The sequence below is a fragment of the Bufo gargarizans genome, chromosome 4 (genome assembly GCF_014858855.1).
Source record: "Bufo gargarizans isolate SCDJY-AF-19 chromosome 4, ASM1485885v1, whole genome shotgun sequence".
Taxonomy (NCBI): domain Eukaryota; kingdom Metazoa; phylum Chordata; class Amphibia; order Anura; family Bufonidae; genus Bufo; species Bufo gargarizans.
The window spans coordinates 492,610,124-492,629,580 of record NC_058083.1 but is presented as its reverse complement, the minus strand read 5'-3'; the positions used below and the strand labels follow the sequence as shown (position 1 = coordinate 492,629,580).

General features: G+C 42.7%; 1 protein-coding gene across 1 annotated transcript in view; it reads left to right on the top strand.

Annotated features, from left to right (window-relative positions):
• TTC7A (tetratricopeptide repeat domain 7A) overlaps positions 1–19,457 on the top strand; it is a 367,921-nt gene that overhangs the window by 159,434 nt on the left and 189,030 nt on the right. The window contains exon 12 of the mRNA XM_044289765.1: positions 792–896. Within this exon, the coding sequence (XP_044145700.1) occupies positions 792–896 (105 nt within the window). The remainder of the gene's footprint in view (positions 1–791; positions 897–19,457) is intronic.

Genomic DNA, 19,457 nt, shown 5'->3' with positions numbered 1-19,457 from the left:
GCGCAAAGGTCCTTTGTGCTGCATTCTGGGACTTTCCCCCACTCACACCAGGTCTAAAAAAATGGACGTGTCGGGGAAGGGTCTCCTTTACCATTTTCTACGCCTGTTTTAAGCGTAGAAAATTGTCTAAATGTAAGACAACAAGAACGCAGTCTTATATTTAGAAGCGGCGGTGGATCCGCCGAAGTTAAGTAAAGGCCTCCGCTGTTCCACCGCCAGTGCAGGGCTTTATTAAGATTGGTGTCTAAAACATCGGTCTTAAAGGGGTTATCCAACTCCTATAATGCCCCCCAAAATGCCCAGGCACCACATACAGGTTAAACTTACCCCTCTTCCTGACACCCGCGTCACTCCTGATGCCTGCACGGCCACCGCTGCATCTCTGCACTTATCAAAACATCCGGCCATTGGGGGTAAGCTAATAGGTTGTGACGGGGACGAGCCTCCCTAGCATCACGAGTGACACTAAGGACGCATGTTCTCATCGAAACCTGCTATTGGCTGCCCCATCATCCCCATCATGACCTCCGCCATCGCCAGATATTTTGATCCACGTGACGGCAACCATGCGGGCATCAGGAGTGACGTGGGTGCTGGGGTAAGTACAACCTGTATGGGGGCATTATAGAAGTTGGATAACCCCTTTTATAAATGTGGCCCTTAGTTTTTAATATATTCCATTTAATGAAGACTATCACCGCTTCCAAGTCCTAACCCAGTAACAGATGCTCTTTATAGCATTGCCTCTCCCTGATCTTGTTTTCTAAGCCTTCTCCCTTTGCTCCCCCCAGTTTGCCTACGCTGTTTCGGTACTGAAAGAGTGCACTAAGATGCGTCCCACGGACCCGACCGTTCTGCTTCTCGCTGCCAAGGTCTGCATTGGACCACTGCATTGGGTAAGTAAGCTGAAGTAATGACTCTTACATAATGCATTAAGCACAGCGGTATGGTGCCACAGAGCATAAAATAGGCACAGAAATCCTTCGCACCTGGAGAGCCATTACCGAAATGACATTTATTACATTTTAGAATAAAAGGAGCAAAAAAGACATTAAATAAAATATGAAAAAGAAAAAGAGTATGGATCACTTTACCTGGAAAGAAGAAAAGGAACTCCCTGAACACAAGGTGTCAGACGGCCGCTTCTGCTGACTAATTAAGCCGGTGTCTCGGCCTAATTTGCTGAAGTTCCTGTTTTTCGGTAGTAGAGCGTGGCATTCCAGCATTTTAATGAGAGCAGCCTTTGATCCAGGATGGGAATGACACTGTGGCGGGCATAATCAGCGGCTTCTAATTGATTCCTGTGAATCTGACTGGATATTTGTCGCTAAGTGACGATATCCTTATCGGGTCTGTCATCAGGATCTGTGGATGCACGTGCATGGACTGAACGTGGTCATCAGACCCTTGGGTGCACCACCCCGATTGTGCAGCTCATCACCGCCATCTGTGATCCATTATTCAGAATTTTTCTAACCGGTACAGATCAGATAGAACTGTCCTTCCACAGTTTGACATTAGGTGTACTGATTGAATAGACTGTGAAGTGACACACCCCGACTGGTAACACCCAGCTGGTTCTACATTGCAAACTGCTGGCAATTCATTCATACCTTCTAGCAGGAATAGTAAAGGAATGGCACAGCACAGAGTCATAAGAATAGATGCTCAAGAATTGTTATTACATGGGGGATGCAAGTCATTAATAAAACAGACATGTCAGGAGTGTTTAGAGGTCCTCTTTAAGCCATTTGTGGCAATTGTGTGGTGTAAAAAAGTCACATATGATGGCACACATCGTATTTGCGCAGTCCTTTTGAAAAGTGGACAGGGAGATAGAGGGACCAGTTCTTTTCCTGAAAGATTTAACATCTTTAAAGAGCAGACGTAGATTGAATTTTCTGTATTTAAGACGGTCCAAGATGCCCCAAAATTCTTAAGAGTGAGTTCGTTTTAAAGGGAGTCTGTCACCAGCGGCCTCCCTATCCAACTGTTTACATAGCCACATAACTGTGATTCACCTGATTAAAGTTCCTGAGGTATGATACGTTTTCCTAATATGCAGATTAGAAGTTTAGTGCAATGGGGCGTCACCATTGCTCTTGTTGCACCCAGGCTCCTCTCCTTTTTGTGGCCAGCCCTTTCCTCACTGCTTTGCCATTGACTGACCCTGTCAATCAAAGCAGCCAGGGAGGGGCTTACCACAGCTATGTGTCTGTGCAAACAGCTGGATGGAGAGGTCGCTGGTGACAGATTCCCTTTAAAACTGGCATATGAAACTCTGGTCTTAATATATCTTTCCTATATAGTCTCATGGACCTGCTCCTTGGGGTAGCGGGGGTTCATCATCTTTCATGTCGGGGCAAGAAACCATTGTTGGCCCTTGCGTCTGGATGATGCAGAAGGGCAGTGAAAACAAGACTGATAATAATTATATTGGCAGTGCTGCCCCCTTGTTATACTGGCAGTCTGTGCCCAGAACACCTGACTTCTCCTAGCAGACACAGAATGCTCACCTGGTCCCCAGCAGGGTGCCTAAGCAATAGGTTCTAGTTCTCTAGTTTCCTACAAAGATGCGCTACTTTTCTTGTTCGCTGCCATGTGTACCGATTTCTGCCTGTCTCTGGATTAAACCCTTCTCTGCAAGGCCTGACCTCTGCCTGATCTTTATTCCGACCCTAAACTGCCTGCCCTGACCCTTAGATTGACTTTAGTTTGCACAAACTGTGCTCAGACCTCGGCTTATCCCTGGCTACAGATTTGCCTCAGACCTTGGTGTTTCGTAGCAGTGTCTCTTGACCCCTGTGTGTCAGCAGTCTACTAAACAAAGTCTACTTTAAAAAGGTAAAAGCCTAATGGTTCCCCTGCAGTATAGTCTAGATCCCTGTATAGGGGTTAGATGATTGTGTGTGTGTTGGGGGGAGGGGGGCGCGGCTATGTGGATAACACCCTTATGAGAAACATGAGTAACGTCAGGTCAAATTGGTTCAGTAGACTCAGCGCATCTTTGTAACGCCCCTGGATACTTGCCTAGTCTTGGAAGCCCCCTCCTCTTTTCCTGAAAGTCTTCCAGGAGAGTAGGTAAGTATGTGGTGATCTAGGCCAATCACATTTGATATAGCCAAGGTTCTGTGAGGCCAAAGTAAACCTCCTCTATGTAAATGGGAGGTGTAATATTCGGCACCTGTGCCTTAAACTCCCGCTGCTGTCTCCTTCTTTTTGTATGTATGTTTTAGATATTTGACAAACAGTTTTTGTGCCACAATGACTGCAGCAAAACTGTAATTTGGACAAACGTAATTACAGATATGTTCACATTTTCCAGGACATTTCACTGCGCACACACAGCAAATGACTACGTGTCATGTTTGTAGAGGTTCAATTCAAAAGGAGCATTTCTGAATAAAGTCCAAACATGAAAAATATATTTAGATGCTTACCGTGATTGTGGCAAAACCTCTTCTATCTACCTATCTATTTTATACACATCTATCTATATCCATCTGTCTGTCCACCGTCTGTCCATCCATCTGTTCCATATCTATCTATTCCGTGTCCTAGTGTTCGATGTCTAGCTATTATAAGGGATTAGGTAGCGGGGCTGTCGTCTCCTGGGTAGACGGGCACAGTTTAGCAGGCACACCGAAGAAGTTACAGTCCACACGGCAGGAACTTCATCTAACTGACCTCAGCCAGTTTTATTGTCAGGTTGAGGTACAGAACATAAAACATAACAAACAAAAATCCTAAGCCTGTCCGGCTCTAACTATACAGCATGAGCCCTCCCTGACCAACTGCCGGCCTAATACCAAGCACCTACACAAAATAGCAAAGTCCATACCTCTTGAAGTGCTCTCACAGGCTCCATGCAGGTAACCTGTTCCCAGGCTGAGAGAGCTGTGTCTGCATTCTCAGCCTTATATCAGGCCAGCACACCTGAGGAGTAATTACCTGACAGCCCAAAAGCCGGACTGTCCGGATGGAGTGGGGCCCGCCCTTCTCTCCCCACTCCAGCAACACCCGAGTTGCAGAGACCTCTCCTGAACATTTTCCTGGTTGCTTTTAAATGACAGAAGTGAGAAATCTTGGGCACACATCGACCCCGTCCACTACTTCTCCAGACACTCTGTCACACTGTGTATTCTATGTCTGTCTAAAATATCTATCTATTGATCTAATCTATCTATCTATCTATCTATCTATCTATATAATTCTATTTTACCGTTGGCGCTGCATTATGCTTAAAGGGACCTGTCACCGGGATTTTGTGTATAGAGCTGAGGACATGGGTTGCTAGATGGCCGCTAGCATATCTGCAATACCCAGTCCCCATAGCTCTGTGTGTGCTTTTATTGTGTCAAAAAAACAATTTGATACATATGCAAATTAACCTGAGATGAGTCCTGTCCCTGACTCATCTCAGGGACAGGACTCATCTCAGGTTAATTTGCATATGTATCAAATCTTTTTTTTTTATACAATAAAAGCACACAGAGCTATGGGGACTGGGTATTGCAGATATGCTAGCGGCCATCTAGCAACTCATGTCCTCAGCTCTATACACAAAATCCCAGTGACAGGTCCCTTTAAAGAGGACATTATCCCCATTTTCACCCAGGCAACCCCCCTGATATGAGCATCGGAGCATAAACTGCTCCGATGCTCTCCTTTGCCCTCCGCTGAATTGCGCAGGGCAAAGGCTTTTTTTTGGAGATCCGATTATGTACCAGGCTCTCCATGGGTAAGCTAGGCGGAAGCTTCTGCCCAGCAGTAAGCCCAGTGATGTCACCAGAACTAATGGCCGGGCATCAGTGCTAATGCCCCCCCATCAGAGCCCGTGACATCACTGGCAACAGTGCTAGGTGGAAGCCTCCACCTAGCAGTCTGAAAATATAAATGAACAATACCTTGCCCTGCACGATCCAGCGCAGGGCAAAGGAGAGCATCGGAGCACGAAATGCTCCAAAGCTCATGTCAGAGTGGCCGGAGGGGTGAAAATGGGGATAAACCTTCATCTCTGAACTCAGACAACCCCTTTAATAATACATATCTGGCTTCTGCAGAACTTCATTTGAATAGTATTAATTGACACATGCTTCTGTTTTACCCAGAAAAGTTCAGCAGTACCATATAATGCACACTCTGCTACCGCAGAACCTCTTTAAGTAAAGATAGGGGAGGGGTTTGCCAGTCATGGTATTATATCATGGCTAGCCCTCTACCTGAGGAAGGTTGCTTGTGCTTACGTTTACCCCCAGTAATTAGCTGTAACATGTGGAGGAGTTTAACAGTGTGTGTTCAATTCCCCTGCAGTGCCCCCACAGGAGGAATGATGCATTACACAGTTCCAATTGAAATAAATAGTCTGTACATGTAACGCATGGATGTGCTGGGTCCTCCAGAGCAAGACGAGCACTTTATAGCTGCCCTGTGCTGTGACTGGTTTATAGATAAGGGTCCTGAAGTGGGGACCCCTTCATAAACTCACTATGCTTTTCTAAACCAGACAACCCCTTTAACGTACTTTCGGCGCACAAGTTGTGTAGTAGAGCTCCGTGCAGAAGGTCCTTGGGTGCTCTAAGAGGTTGTTTTCTGCGTAGTCTAATGAAGTTCTGCACAGTCGAGCTTCACCTCGTAGATCACAGCTTTTCCTGGTTGGCTTTATGACATGGCTGAGCAGATGTTGTTTTTGTCCTTTTTTTAATCTCTCCAGCTACCCCTGTAAGCCGAACCGCACTGCAGGTTTTGGCCCTGAGGTCAACCATTTTGTACAGACTCAGACCACCAGGCACAGCTGCTCAGTGTCAGCTGTAGCCGCTCCCTTATACTGCAAGATGAAGTCAGAAGATAGCGGTTTGTGTAATGTGCCTTCCAAGTGCGGAGACGTGGAGGACATGATGACAAACTATGAATCCATATTGGCTTTCACCCAAAAAACATTTTAGCAGCTTTTAATTTGCTTGTATGTCGCATACGGAAAAGTGGCGGTTCCCGTTCTAGAGATTGGTGCTGGAGCAGATTTTAATACATGATTTTTCACAGAATCTTGTTGCTGACCTTTCCTTCTCATACATTTATATTTAGGATATTACATTTTTCATTGTTTTTATAATTTTGATTTTATTCTGGATAAGCCCATGTATAGAGAGGTGTCACAAGCTTGACATCTGCAGATGGGTGACTGGCAGAATACAGTTAATCGGTTATGGAACACCCACCATAGGTTTATGGGGGGCAGTCCAGGTCTCTTAAAGGGGTTGTCCTTAATTTTCTCCCATCCACCGGTCCATGTAAAGAGATCTATACTTACCTGCTGCCCTCCTCTTTGTTCTAGCTCCATGGCTTCCAAGTTGTCTTTACTGGACTTCTACTTTACCCTCTTGCCAATTTCCACATGGACATGGACACATCTGCTGCTACAGCCAATGCCTTGGTGATGATGTGCAAACGGCACTTGAGCCAGTTCACACCTGAGTTCACAGCAGCGTATGTGACCTCGTCTATGCGGAAGATGACAGGTGGGTTCCGTAAGTCCAGTAAAGAGAGCCCGAGACCGGAGCGACAAGGAGCAGGTAAGTATAGATTCACAGGTACTGCTGGTGGGATCTGGTCTGGTCATATGATCACAAGAATGCCAGTTCTAGGAGGCTTCTACTTGCTGTAACTAGACCAAGCACAGTCCTAACAGTTATAAATGTCAGTGTAAATGTGCCGAATTCAATGCACTAAATTGGAAATGTCTTAAAATTTTCAGTAGACAACGATGCTAATATAGTGTGTATTAGGGTAATATTATATTATTACCAGACAACAAATAGCTAAAATGTAAAAAAAAAATCATATTTTTAACTATTTCTTCAAATTTTAAGGTTAAAAATATGACAAAACAAAACCCAAACATGAATTATTCCTAAAATATGTGGAAAAAAAAGAATGCCACCAAGCCAACAATTAAAAATGTTATAGCTAACTTTGCATAAATCAATAGTACAAGTGACCACAAGAAACTTTGTAATATGTTTTATCAATGAAAAATGGTTGGTTCTGATGTTATTGGATGTTTACCTCTCTCTCCACCCTTTCTAATTGCTTTTCACTTTAAAAAACGTTTTCATTACGTCTTGAGATGGACCAGCTTTGCTGCAGTATCCTATTATACATGTCAATACAAGTCTATGGAGAGGGGAGGGGGAAGAGTGGGCAGCACCATGAGTGAGATAGCAGAGACAAAGAAGCCTGCACAGCAACATAGGAAGTCTCTATTTCAGCACAAGTGCTAAATTCAAAAACGTACATGTTAGTACTTCTCAATAATGGCCTCCATGAACCTGGGGCTTTGAATGAGTAATAGAAGGTTAGGAAGCAGATTCTCCTCTACTTTGTGTGTGTGGTGGATGGCAGCTGGTCTGGGAAAATAAAGGAAAACTGTAAAAAATGGCAGATGCAAGTGATATAATGGCCAGAAATTGTACACACACTGTACTATTGATTAATCAAAGCATGTTGAAAATTTAGTGACGCTTTAAGCTAATGTGTTTGAAGTGTCTGGTTCTGAAGACTGGATTACAGTTCAAGACTGCACTCACAATTCTACTGGTTGTCATTGGTAGCAGACCACATGCTTGTCGTCAGACATTCCCCTAAGAGTTCATTTAAAGGGGTTTTCTAGGAGTTTTACATTGATGACCTATCTTCAGGAAAGGTCATTATCTAATTGCTGGAGATCCTACTTCCTGCACCCTTACTGATCAGCTGTTTGAAGAGGCTGCAGGCTGTGACATCACATGGGCTATGTGCAGCTCAGTCCCATTCAAGTGAATGGGGCTGAGCTGCAGTACAAAGCACAGCCGCTATACAATGTACGGCGCTGAGCTTTATATTCTGTGACGAGGCTGTAGCGCTCCATTGAGCTCTGTGGCCTCCTTCAAACATCTGTTTGGTGGGAGTGTCTGGAGTTGGACCCCACTGATCTGATATTATTGACCGACTCTGAGAATAGGTAATCAATATCCAACTTCTGGGAAAAGCCTTTAAATCAGTGGGGCAATTTGCTTTTCCTATGTCAAATTACTGTACAGTGCCTGATGGAAAGATAACAAATCACTAGCAAGCTGTGATCTCACTGGCAATGAATGCTGAGAAATCTCCAGCCTGAAGCCAGCAGAATTATGAATACAGCCCCTGGATATATTGCAGGCTTTACCTTGAGATCAATACAAAATATAGATTTCATGACCCTTTTATACATAAACTGTAAAATGGTGCCCGAAGGTGGACACTGAGCTACATATTGCCGTTATTTATGTTGCATTCATGTTGCTGCCACATATTTTTTATATGGCATGAATTTGTGCAATGCTGAACTAAAGTACAGCCTATCTGTAGGACAAGGGGTGCAGAAGTAGTCGTCACACCTGGGCCTCTAGGGTCCCAAAGGTTTATCTGTCACACATCAATATGATAAATTACATATGATAGGAGCACAGGGGTAGCATACAATGTATTTCAGTGTATTTATCAATGCACTTGGTCCATGCAAAGCCCTAAACCTCTTCATTTCTAACAGCTGCACTGTAAGATCACATATACAGTAGTACTGTGGGGCAGATTTATTAATTCTGTAGATGGCGTAAACATAGACAAGTTGTCTAGAATTGCACCAGATTTATCACATTGGCTCAGGCTGGATGATAAATGTGGTGCAGGAGTACCATGTTGGCTTTTTGACTATAAGAACCCCCCTTTTCTCATCAATTTTGGTTTGGATCTACCCAGGTCTTCACTCCAGGAATTCAAAGGGGATGTCCCAAGACATAAACATATTCCCTATCCACAGGATAAGGGATACGTGCAGTATGTAGTCATTGGAGGTCCAACACCATAATGAGAACAAGTTCCTCAAGTTGCCTTGCAGTTGAGCATGTATGCTACCACCCCAGTCAACTTCTGTAGGGCTCTGGAGGCAGCCGAGTACAATGGCATCTTTAGCAATAATAGTGATGTTCACAGTCGCCAGATCAGGCCATCACGTGAATGTATTATAGTCTGAAGTAGATGCACAATTCGAGTAGTCAAGTGAAGACAAATTTGAGGTGTGTAGCCATAACCTTCAGTTGACCAGAGCAGAGTTAAGAAAAGTTGTAAAAACAAACAACAAAAAATAAAAAACTAGAATATAGGAGGGCATGGTCAGAAATATAAGAATTTAGGAGGTTATGGTCAGAAATATGAGAATTTAGGAGGTTATGGTCAGAATATGAGCATTTAGAAGGTCATGGTTAGAAATAACAGTATTTAAGAGGTCATGTTCAAAAATGTGAGACTTTAGGAGGTTATAGTCAGAAATATGAGAATTTGGGATGTCATGGTCAGAAATATGATACTTTAGGAGGTCATTGTCAGGAATTTGAAAATGTAGAAGGTAATTGTCAGAAATATGAGAATTTAGGACATCATGATCAGAAATATGAGAATTTAGAAGGTAATGGTCAGAAATCCACCCTTTTCTTACGGTGGAAACTGCAAAAACTCTTGTTGTTGCCTTGATCCATTCTCGTCTTGACTACTGCAACGCATTACTAATCTGTTTCCTTCTCACTAAACTCTTCCCCCTTCAAACTGTTCTAAATGCTGCAGCCAGGCTCATCCATCCATCCAACCGCTTCACTGATGCCACTAGTCTGTGCCAGTCACTTCACTGATTGCCCATCCACCACAGAATACAGTTCAAACTTCTCACCCTAACCCACAAAGCTCTGCACAGCGCAGCAACTCCATATATCTCCTCCCTCATCTCCATCTACCATGGTCTCCGTTCTGTTAGCGACCTAAGATTAATAACCTCCATAATTCGTACCTGTCACTCCCGTCTTCAAGACTTTTCTCGAGCTGCACCTACTATCTGGAATACTCTGCCCCGGAATACTAGGTCAATACACAACTTCTCCACCTTCAAACGTGCCTTAAAAACACATCTTTTTAGGCAGGCTTATCAAACTACCTAAAATAATTTTTCCCAGACTAAACCTTCCCCCACCAACTCCTCTGGCCTAAACTCTATCCTCTAGTAGTCCCAAACCCGAAGCAGATCGGCCGGCACCACTCCCGTCAGTTCAATAATGGCTCAAATCCTACTGATCACAATCAACTACCTTATGTGTCACCCCTAATTCCTCAGATTTTAAAGGGACACTGACAGGCCCAATAAGCATAATTAGCTGTATATATGACTGCACAGGTCTTCTAATGTGTAATAAAAACATATAAGTGTAACCCCTGTCCACCTTATGAATACAGAAAACTCATGTTTTATAACCTGAAGTAATCGCTTTTCTTTCTGCCCAAGGGGCGGCGTTTCAGTTCACTTCTGCCCAGCCAGCCACCCCCCAACCGCCGCTTTGAAGAGCCGCCCAGCTTGTCAATATTCACTTCGCTGGGCAGCTTCTGCTGTCCCCGACCTTCCAAGATCCGGCGCATGCCCAATAGAAAGCTATGGGTGCCGGGCGCATGTGCAGAAGCTGAAAGTGAGTCCGATGCCCATAGCTTTCTATTGGGCATGCGCTGGATCTCGGAAGGTCGGGGACAACAGAAGCCGTCCAGCGAAGTGAATATTGATGAGCTGGGCGGCGCTTCAAAACGGCGGTTAGGGGGCGGCTGGCTGGGCGCAAGTGGAGCTGAAACGCCGCCCCTTGGGCAGAAAGAAAGGCGATTACTTCAGGTTATAAAACATCAATTTACTGTATTCATAAGGTGGACAGGGGTATACTTATATATTTTTAATGCACATTAGGTTATTTTTGTTTTGTACATGAACCCTATGAACTTGTAAAGCGCTGCGGAATATGGTGGCGCTATATAAATACATTTTATTATTTATAATTATTAAATATTAGAATTTAGAAGGTCATGGTCAGAAATATTAATATAGCTAGCTTATGTACAAATACAATTACCACTTATTTTGGTACAAGCATTTCCCACTTGCATGGTGTCCTAGTTAGATAGACACCCATTTTTAATTGCATGGTAGTTAGAAGCAGCTCATTGTATTTGGAGGCTACTGACAAATATTTGAGTTGGGGGCCTCCTTTATTCTACTATTAACCTTCTGTTAACCAGAAAACAAAACAAAAAACAGCTGAGAATTTAGGAGGTCATGGTCAGAAATATGAGAATGTAGGAGGTCATGGTCAGAAATATGAGAATGTAGGAGGTCAGGGTCAGAAATATGAGAATTTAGCGGTCATAGTCAGAAATATGAGAATTTAGGTGGTCATGGTCAGAAATCTGAATACGGCTAGCTTGTATTAAAATACAATCACCACTATTATTTTGGTACCTAGCATTTCCCGCTTGCATGTTGTCCTAGTTGGACACCCACTTTTAATACATGGTAGTCAGAACCAGTTCATTGTATTTGGAGTCCACTGACAACGTTATGAGTTGGGGGCCTCCTTTATTCTCCTTTCTCCAGTCTATATACTTGACATAGAGAAAATGAACAAACCAGATTACGCACAAGTATAATGAGCCTGGAGAGCATGCGGGCCCCCGTGATGCTGAGACACAGCCTGGGCCGCAGGGGACGAGACCTAGACCGTATATGACATTGATTCAGACTCCAGAGCATTTGAATGATCATTTGTTGCTTTCACCCTTAGCCTTCTGCTCCATTATTGGTAATTCCAGCATATAGTAATTTAGCTAACTGGAAAAAATAGTCAATATCTTCTGTCAATAAAACTACAGGGAAGTTTGAGCTGTGCCATCGCAGAGAGCAGAGTTCTAATGATTACTGCTTGTTAAAGGTGAATTAATGTCTGCATTTCATGCTCCAGTTCTAGTGGCTTCTTTCTCAACCACGGCAATGTGCATCTGGCATACAGGATGTTCCTAGGTGCTGTAGTGTTGCATATTTCACACCGAGCCTTCTGAAAGCCCTGCACATTGTGGGAGAGGGTTGAGCCGAGGACAGAGGAAAGCGCTATTCACTTTTTTTTTTTTACTTATGCACTGGATTTCTGCAATAATTAATTATAGAGCAAATCAATCTGATAATGTGATATATATTGAGTTTTTATGCAAATTTGCAGTTTAGTAGAATTTGGAAGATAATTATTGCAATTATGTTCTGTACAATTGGAATATGCACCTTCATACAGCAGTGGTATGTGGAGCATTTTCTAACCTGACTCTGATATTTCAAAAGCCATTAAAAAAATTTAAGTGTACCCTTAATTTCAGGTAATTTGTTTGAATAAGGCTACTTTCACACTAGCTACCCTGTGCCCCTGGACTGACGCTCCGTCCCCATTGACTATAATGGGGGGCGGTGTGGAGTTCCGGCGAAGGCTGCCGGAATAAAGCTCGGACATGTCGTAGTTTTATTCCGGCAGCCGCTCGCCATGCACTGCCGTGCCTCAGCCAGAACTCCGCCCCCCATTATAGTCAATAGGGACAGAGCGGCAGTTCGGGGGCACACGGTCACTAGCGGCAGGATGGATCTGACAGGCTATTCACCCGACGGAACAGCCTGCCAGAGGTCCGTCCTGCTAGTGTGAAAGTAGACTAAGCTGCTGTGAGTGTACACATGGAATAACACAATTTCTGTTCATTTATGACTTATTTCTGGCATTTGTTGTTAGTAGTGTTGATCGAGCATGCTCGGCCAAACACCAGTTAGGCTTGAGCATCGCTATGCTCGGCAGAACACCTCGTGTGCGATGCTCGAGTCAGTGTATTTAAATGTAATTTAGCATCTATTTCTGCTGGGATTTGAACCCCCAAACCCTTGTACATCCACTCAACTATAAACTTGGATGCTAACCTGTGTCAGAAAAACCTCATAGAAGTTTCTGATGTAGTAAGTATTCCTATTCAGCAGAAGACTTACCGTATATACTCGAGTATAAGCCGAGGCCCCTAATTTTACCCCCAAAAAATGGGAAAAATTATTGACTCGAGTATAAGACTAGGAAATGCAGCAGCTACTGGTAAATTTCCTAACAGGATAAAAAAAAAGACTTTGAAAAAGAATTGCCAACTATGTTGGCATAGAGCAGCCTGTGTTGGGGCTCATACTATACACGCAGTGTTACTGCATGCGCTGCGTTACGGCCGGCGTGCAGGAGAAAAGAAGAGCGGTGATATCAACAGTCATTGGACCACCCACAGAGGCTGCAGAGGATGAGTGGTAGAGACTCCCATCAACTGGGCATTTTTATTTTTTTATATTTATCAGGTTGTTTATTTATTTTTTTTTGTTCCCTACTTCATACTTGGCCAGGGAGGGGGGCTGTCCAGGGGGAGGGGGGGATGTCCAGGGGAAGGGGGGGCTGTCCAGGGGGAGGGGAGGCTGTGCAGGGGCCGGTACTTACTGCCGGTGTAAATCTCGCGGTCTGCTCCCAGTGTAAATCTCGCGGCCCGCGTGTCTCGCGAGATTTACACTGGGAGCTTAACAGAGGTGCCGCGCGGACGTGCCGGAGCAGCTGTAAAGGTAAGTAACAGCTTCTCCGGCCCCCAACATGTCATGGTCTGTATTATGGCAATGTAAGTTGCCATAATACAGACCTAGACTCGAGTATAAGATGAGGGGGCTTTTTGAGCACAAAAATATGTGCCAAAAAAATTGTCTTATACTCGAGTATATACGGTATTTAATATTTCTGTACAGGTTAACATATAGCTCTATAGTGTAGTGGTTAACATCTCTGCCTCTAATGTACTAGGTTGGGAGTTGGAATCCGAGCAGAAACATTTCAGAAATAGAGATTACATTTATATATTTTATATTTTTTTTTAGTAATTGTAAAAAATGTATAGCACAAAATAAATGTGTTATAAAAAAAAATTGTTATATATATATATATATATATATATATATATATATAGAAACAAAAAGAATCCGGAATGCACTCCAAGATAGACGTGAAACAAGTGATTTATTCACCCATAAAAGGCGCAACTCGCGACGTTTCGGCTCACAGAGCCTTTCTCAAGCTTGAGAAAGGCTCTGTGAGCCGAAACGTCGCGAGTTGCGCCTTTTATGGGTGAATAAATCACTTGTTTCACGTCTATCTTGGAGTGCATTCCGGATTATTTTTGTTTCTATAATACTTGAGGTATTGCCGCTACCTTGTACTGGACAGTGCACCCACACTCAGGTTGATGCTCCTGCTGGATTTCTTCGTTTTTCTATATATATATATATATATATATATATATATATATAAAATCTGATATATATGAATGCATACTATGTGGGAAACTACTACTGATGTTTTTGGCCATAATATATTTACATATATTATAATATATTATATATTCTAAATATATAATAATATATGTAAATATATTATGGCTAAAAACATATATACAGTTGCAAGAAAAGTATGTGAACCCTTTGGAATGATATGGATTTCTGCACAAATTGGTCATAAAATGTGATCTGATCTTCATCTAAGTCACAACAATAGACAATCACAGTCTGCTTAAACTAATAACACACAAATAATTAAATGTTACCAGTGTTTTTATTGAACACACCATGTAAACATTCACAGTGCAGGTGGGAAAAGTATGTGAACCCCTAGACGAATGACATCTCCAAAAGCTATAAATATATTATGGCTAAAAAATTATATACAGTACAGACCAAAAGTTTGGACACACCTTCTCATTCAAAGAGTTTTCTTTATTTTCATGACTATAATAAATTGTAGATTCACACTGAAGGCATCAAAACTATGAATTAACACATGTGGAATTATATACATAACAAAAAAGTGTGAAACAACTGAAAATATGTCATATTCTAGGTTCTTCAAAGTAGCCACCTTTTGCTTTGATTACTGCTTTGCACACTCTTGGCATTCTCTTGATGAGCTTCAAGAGGTAGTCACCTGAAATGGTCTTCCAACAGTCTTGAAGGAGTTCCCAGAGATGCTTAGCACTTGTTGGCCCTCTTGCCTTCACTCTGCGGTCCAGCTCACCCCAAACCATCTCGATTGGGTTCAGGTCCGGTGACTGTGGAGGCCAGGTCATCTGGCGCAGCACCCCATCACTCTCCTTCATGGTCAAATAGCCTTTACACAGCCTGGAGGTGCGTTTGGGGTCATTGAAAAATAAATGATGGTCCAACTAAACACAAACTGGATGGAATAGCATGCCTGCTGCAAGATGCTGTGGTAGCCATGGTGGTTCAGTATGCCTTCAATTTTGAATAAATCTCCAACAGTGTCACCAGCAAAGCACCCCCACACCATCACACCTCCTCCTCCATGCTTCACGGTGGGAACCAGGCATGTAGAGTCCATCCGTTCACCTTTTCTGCGTCGCACAAAGACACGGTGGTTGGAACCAAAGATCTCAAATTTGGACTCATTAGACCATAGAAACATAGAATGTGTCGGCAGATAAGAACCATTTGGCCCATCTAGTATGCCCAATATACTAAGTACTATGGATAGCCCCTGGCCCTATCTTATATGAAGGATGGCCTTATGCCTATCCCATGCATGCTTAAACTCCTTCACTGTATTTGCAGCTACCACTTCTGCAGGAAGGCTATTCCATGCATCCACTACTCTCTCAGTAAAGTAATACTTCCTGATATTACTTTTAAACCTTTGCCCCGCTAATTTAAAACTATGTCCTCTTGTAGCAGTTTTCCGTCTTTTAAATATTCTCTTCTCTTTTACCTTGTTGATTCCCTTTATGTATTTAAAAGTTTCTATCATATCCCCTCTGTCTCGTCTTTCTTCCAAGCTATACATGTTAAGGTCCTTTAATCTTTCCTGGTAAGTTTTATCCTGCAATCCATGAACTAGTTTAGTAGCTCTTCTCTGAACTCTCTCCAAAGTATCAATATCCTTCTGGAGATATGGTCTCCAGTACTGAGCACAATATTTCAAATGAGGTCTCACTAGTGCTCTGTAGAGCGGCATGAGCACCTCCCTCTTTCTACTAGTAATGCCTCTCCCTATACACCCAATCATTCTGCTAGCATTTCCTGCTGCTCTTTGACATTGTCTGCCTACCTTTAAGTCTTCTGAAATAATGACCCCTAAATCCCTTTCCTCAGATACTGAGGTTAGGACTGTATCACTGATTTTATATTCTGCTCTTGGGTTTTTACGCCCCAGGTGCATTATTTTGCACTTATCCACATTAAATTTCAGTTGCCAGATTTTTGACCATTCCTCTAGTTTTCCTAAATCCTTTTCCATTTGGTGTATCCCTCCAGGAACATCAACCCTGTTACAAATCTTTGTGTCATCAGCAAAAAGACACACCTTACCATCGAGGCCTTCTGCAATTTCGCTGATAAAGATATTAAACAATATGGGTCCCAGAACAGATCCCTGAGGTACCCCACTGGTAACAAATATCTGAATATACTCCATTGACTACAACCCTCTGTTGCCTGTCCCTCAGCCACTGCCTAATCCATTCAACAATATGGGAGTCCAAGCCCAAAGACTGCAATTTATTGATAAGCCTTCTGTGTGGGACAGTATCGAAAGCCTTACTGAAGTCTAGATAAGCGATGTCTACTGCACCTCCGCCATCTATTGTTTTAGTCACCCAATCAAAAAAATCTATAAGATTAGTTTGACATGATCTCCCTGAAGTAAACCCATGCTGTTTTTCATCTTTCAATCCATGGGATTTTAGATGTTCCACAATCCTCTCCTTAAGTATGGTTTCCATTAATTTCCCCACTATTGATGTCAGGCTTACTGGTCTATAGTTGCCCGATTCCTCCCTACTACCTTTCTTGTGAATCGGCACAACATTTGCTAATTTCCAATCTTCTGGGACGACTCCTGTTGCCATTGATTGGTTAAATAAATCTGTTAATGGTTTTGCTAGTTCACCGCTGAGCTCTTTTAATAGCTTTGGGTGTATCCCATCAGGCCCCTGTGACTTATTTGTATTGATTTTAGACAGCTGATTTAGAACCTCTTCCTCTGTAAAGACACATGCATCAAAAGATTCATTAGTCTTCTTTCCTAACTGAGGTCCTTTTCCTTCATTTTCCTTCGTAAAGACTGAACAGAAGTATTCATTGAGGCAGTCAGCTAGTTCTTTATCTTCTTCCATATACCTTCCAAAGCACAGATATCCACTGGTCTAATGTCCATTCCTTGTGTTCTTTAGCTCAAACAAGTCTCTTCTGCTGGTTGCCTGTCCTTATCAGTGGTTTCCTAGCAGATATTCTACCATGAAGGCCTGATTCACACAGTCTCCTCTTAACAGTTGTTCTAGAGATGAGTCTGCTGCTAGAACTCTGTGTGGCATTGACCTGGTCTCTAATCTGAGCTACTGTTAACCTGCGATTTCTGAGGCTGGTGACTCGGATGAACTTATCCTCCACAGCAGAGGTGACTCTTGGTCTTCCTTTCCTGGGGCGGTCCACATGTGAGCCAGTTTCTTTGTAGCGCTTGATGGTTTTTATGACTGCACTTGGGGACACTTTCAAAGTTTTCCCAATTTTTCGGACTGACTGACCTTCATTTCTTAAAGTAATGATGGCCACTCGTTTTTCTTTACTTAGCTGCTTTTTTCTTGCCATAATACAAATTCTAACAGTCTATTCAGTAGGACTATCAGCTGTGTCTCCACCTGACTTCTCCACAAGGCAACTGATGGTCCCAACCCCATTTATAAGGCAAGAAATCCCACTTATTAAACCTGACAGGGCACACCTGTGAAGTGAAAACCATTTCAGATGACTACCTCTTGAAGCTCATCAAGAGAATGCCAAGAGTGTGCAAAGAAGTAATCAAAGCAAAAGGTGGCTACTTTGAAGAACCTAGAATATGACATATTTTCAGTTGTTTCACACTTTTTTGTTATGTATATAATTCCACATGAGTTAATTCATAATTCATAGCACTGCCTCCACAGGCTTATACAGTAGGCACTAGGCATGATGGGTGCATCACTTCATCTGCCTCTCTTCTTACCCTGATGCGCCCATCACTCCGGAACAGTGCAAATCTGGACTCATCAGACCACATGACCTTCTTTCATTGCTCCAGAATCCAATCTTTATGCTCCCTAGCAAATTGAAGCCTTTAGTTCTGGTTTGCCTCACTGATAAGTGGTTTTCTTACAGCTACATAGCTGATAAGGTTCAATCCCTTGAGTTCTCTTCGCATTGTGCGTGTGGAAATGCTCTTACTTTCACTATTAAACATAGCCCTGAGTTCTACTGTTTCACCAAATGTTTAAGTGATCGCCGGTCACGATCATTCAGGATTTTTGCCCCGCCACATTTCTTCCTCGAATACGATGGGTCCCCACTATCTAACTAAAACTAACCAGTTTTTAATAATGCTTTGAACAGTTCCTAACCCAATTTTAGTAGTTTCTGCAATCTCCTTAGATGTTTTCTCTGTTTGATGCATGCCAATGATTTGACCCTTCTGAAACAGACTAACATCTTTTCCATGACCACGAGATGTGTCTTTCGACATGGTTGTTTTAGAAATGAGAAGCAACTCACAGTTCGGGTTAAATAACTTATTGCCAGCTGAAAGATAATCGCCCATGCAGTAATTATCCAATAGGAGGCTCATAACTATTTGCTTAGTTAAATCCAGGTAGCGACAATTTTTTTTGGACAGGCAGTGTGTATATATATATATATAACATTTCAGAAGCATACATATATATATATATATAAAATAAAGGCCTCATTGAGCAGGCCGAAACGTCGCTTGGATTAAAGTTTGGGGTCTTCACCCGTTCACTGAAAGCTGGAAGTGCTGCCTCGTTATTTATTGTATATCGTGGAGGAAGAGCCGACCTCTGTGGGGATTTGCACCCAGTCCACCAACTCTGACTGTGCTGCTGCACTATCTGAGTTTTATATATATATATATATATATATTTCTGGAATGTTTCTGCCGGGATTCGAACTCCCAACCTTGTACATTAGAGGCAAGGATGTTAACCACTACACTATAGAGCTACATGTTAACCTGCACAGAAATATTATCAACGATCGATCAACACTAGTTATTAGTTTTTCCTGTGCCACCTGTAATTCTATTTTTTTTCTGAGCTAATTGGTGGAGACCAACTGGAATCATATCTGCCCATACACTACATGTGGAGAAACAGGAGAATCTGCTTCTTTACTCTGTCTCACACCCTCAGAAGCAGCAGCAATAGTGTAGGGTATAATACAGTACTGAGCAGTTCACATGTGAATTCAGCAGTTAAGACCGTAAAGCAGCAGTCTCTCAGTCTTTAGCAGCTCCTTCGTTCTTCTCCTTCTCCCCTCTCCATAATTCAGTGAGCTGCAGCTTGTCTTCACAGTAGATGGACCTGAGCAGTGACTTAAGAGTTATAGAAGGGGGTACCAGGAGAAGACCCTGATTAGAGCAGAAGGAAGCATCTTTCTCTGATGAGATATATTACAAAGTTACTTATATTCACCTATACTG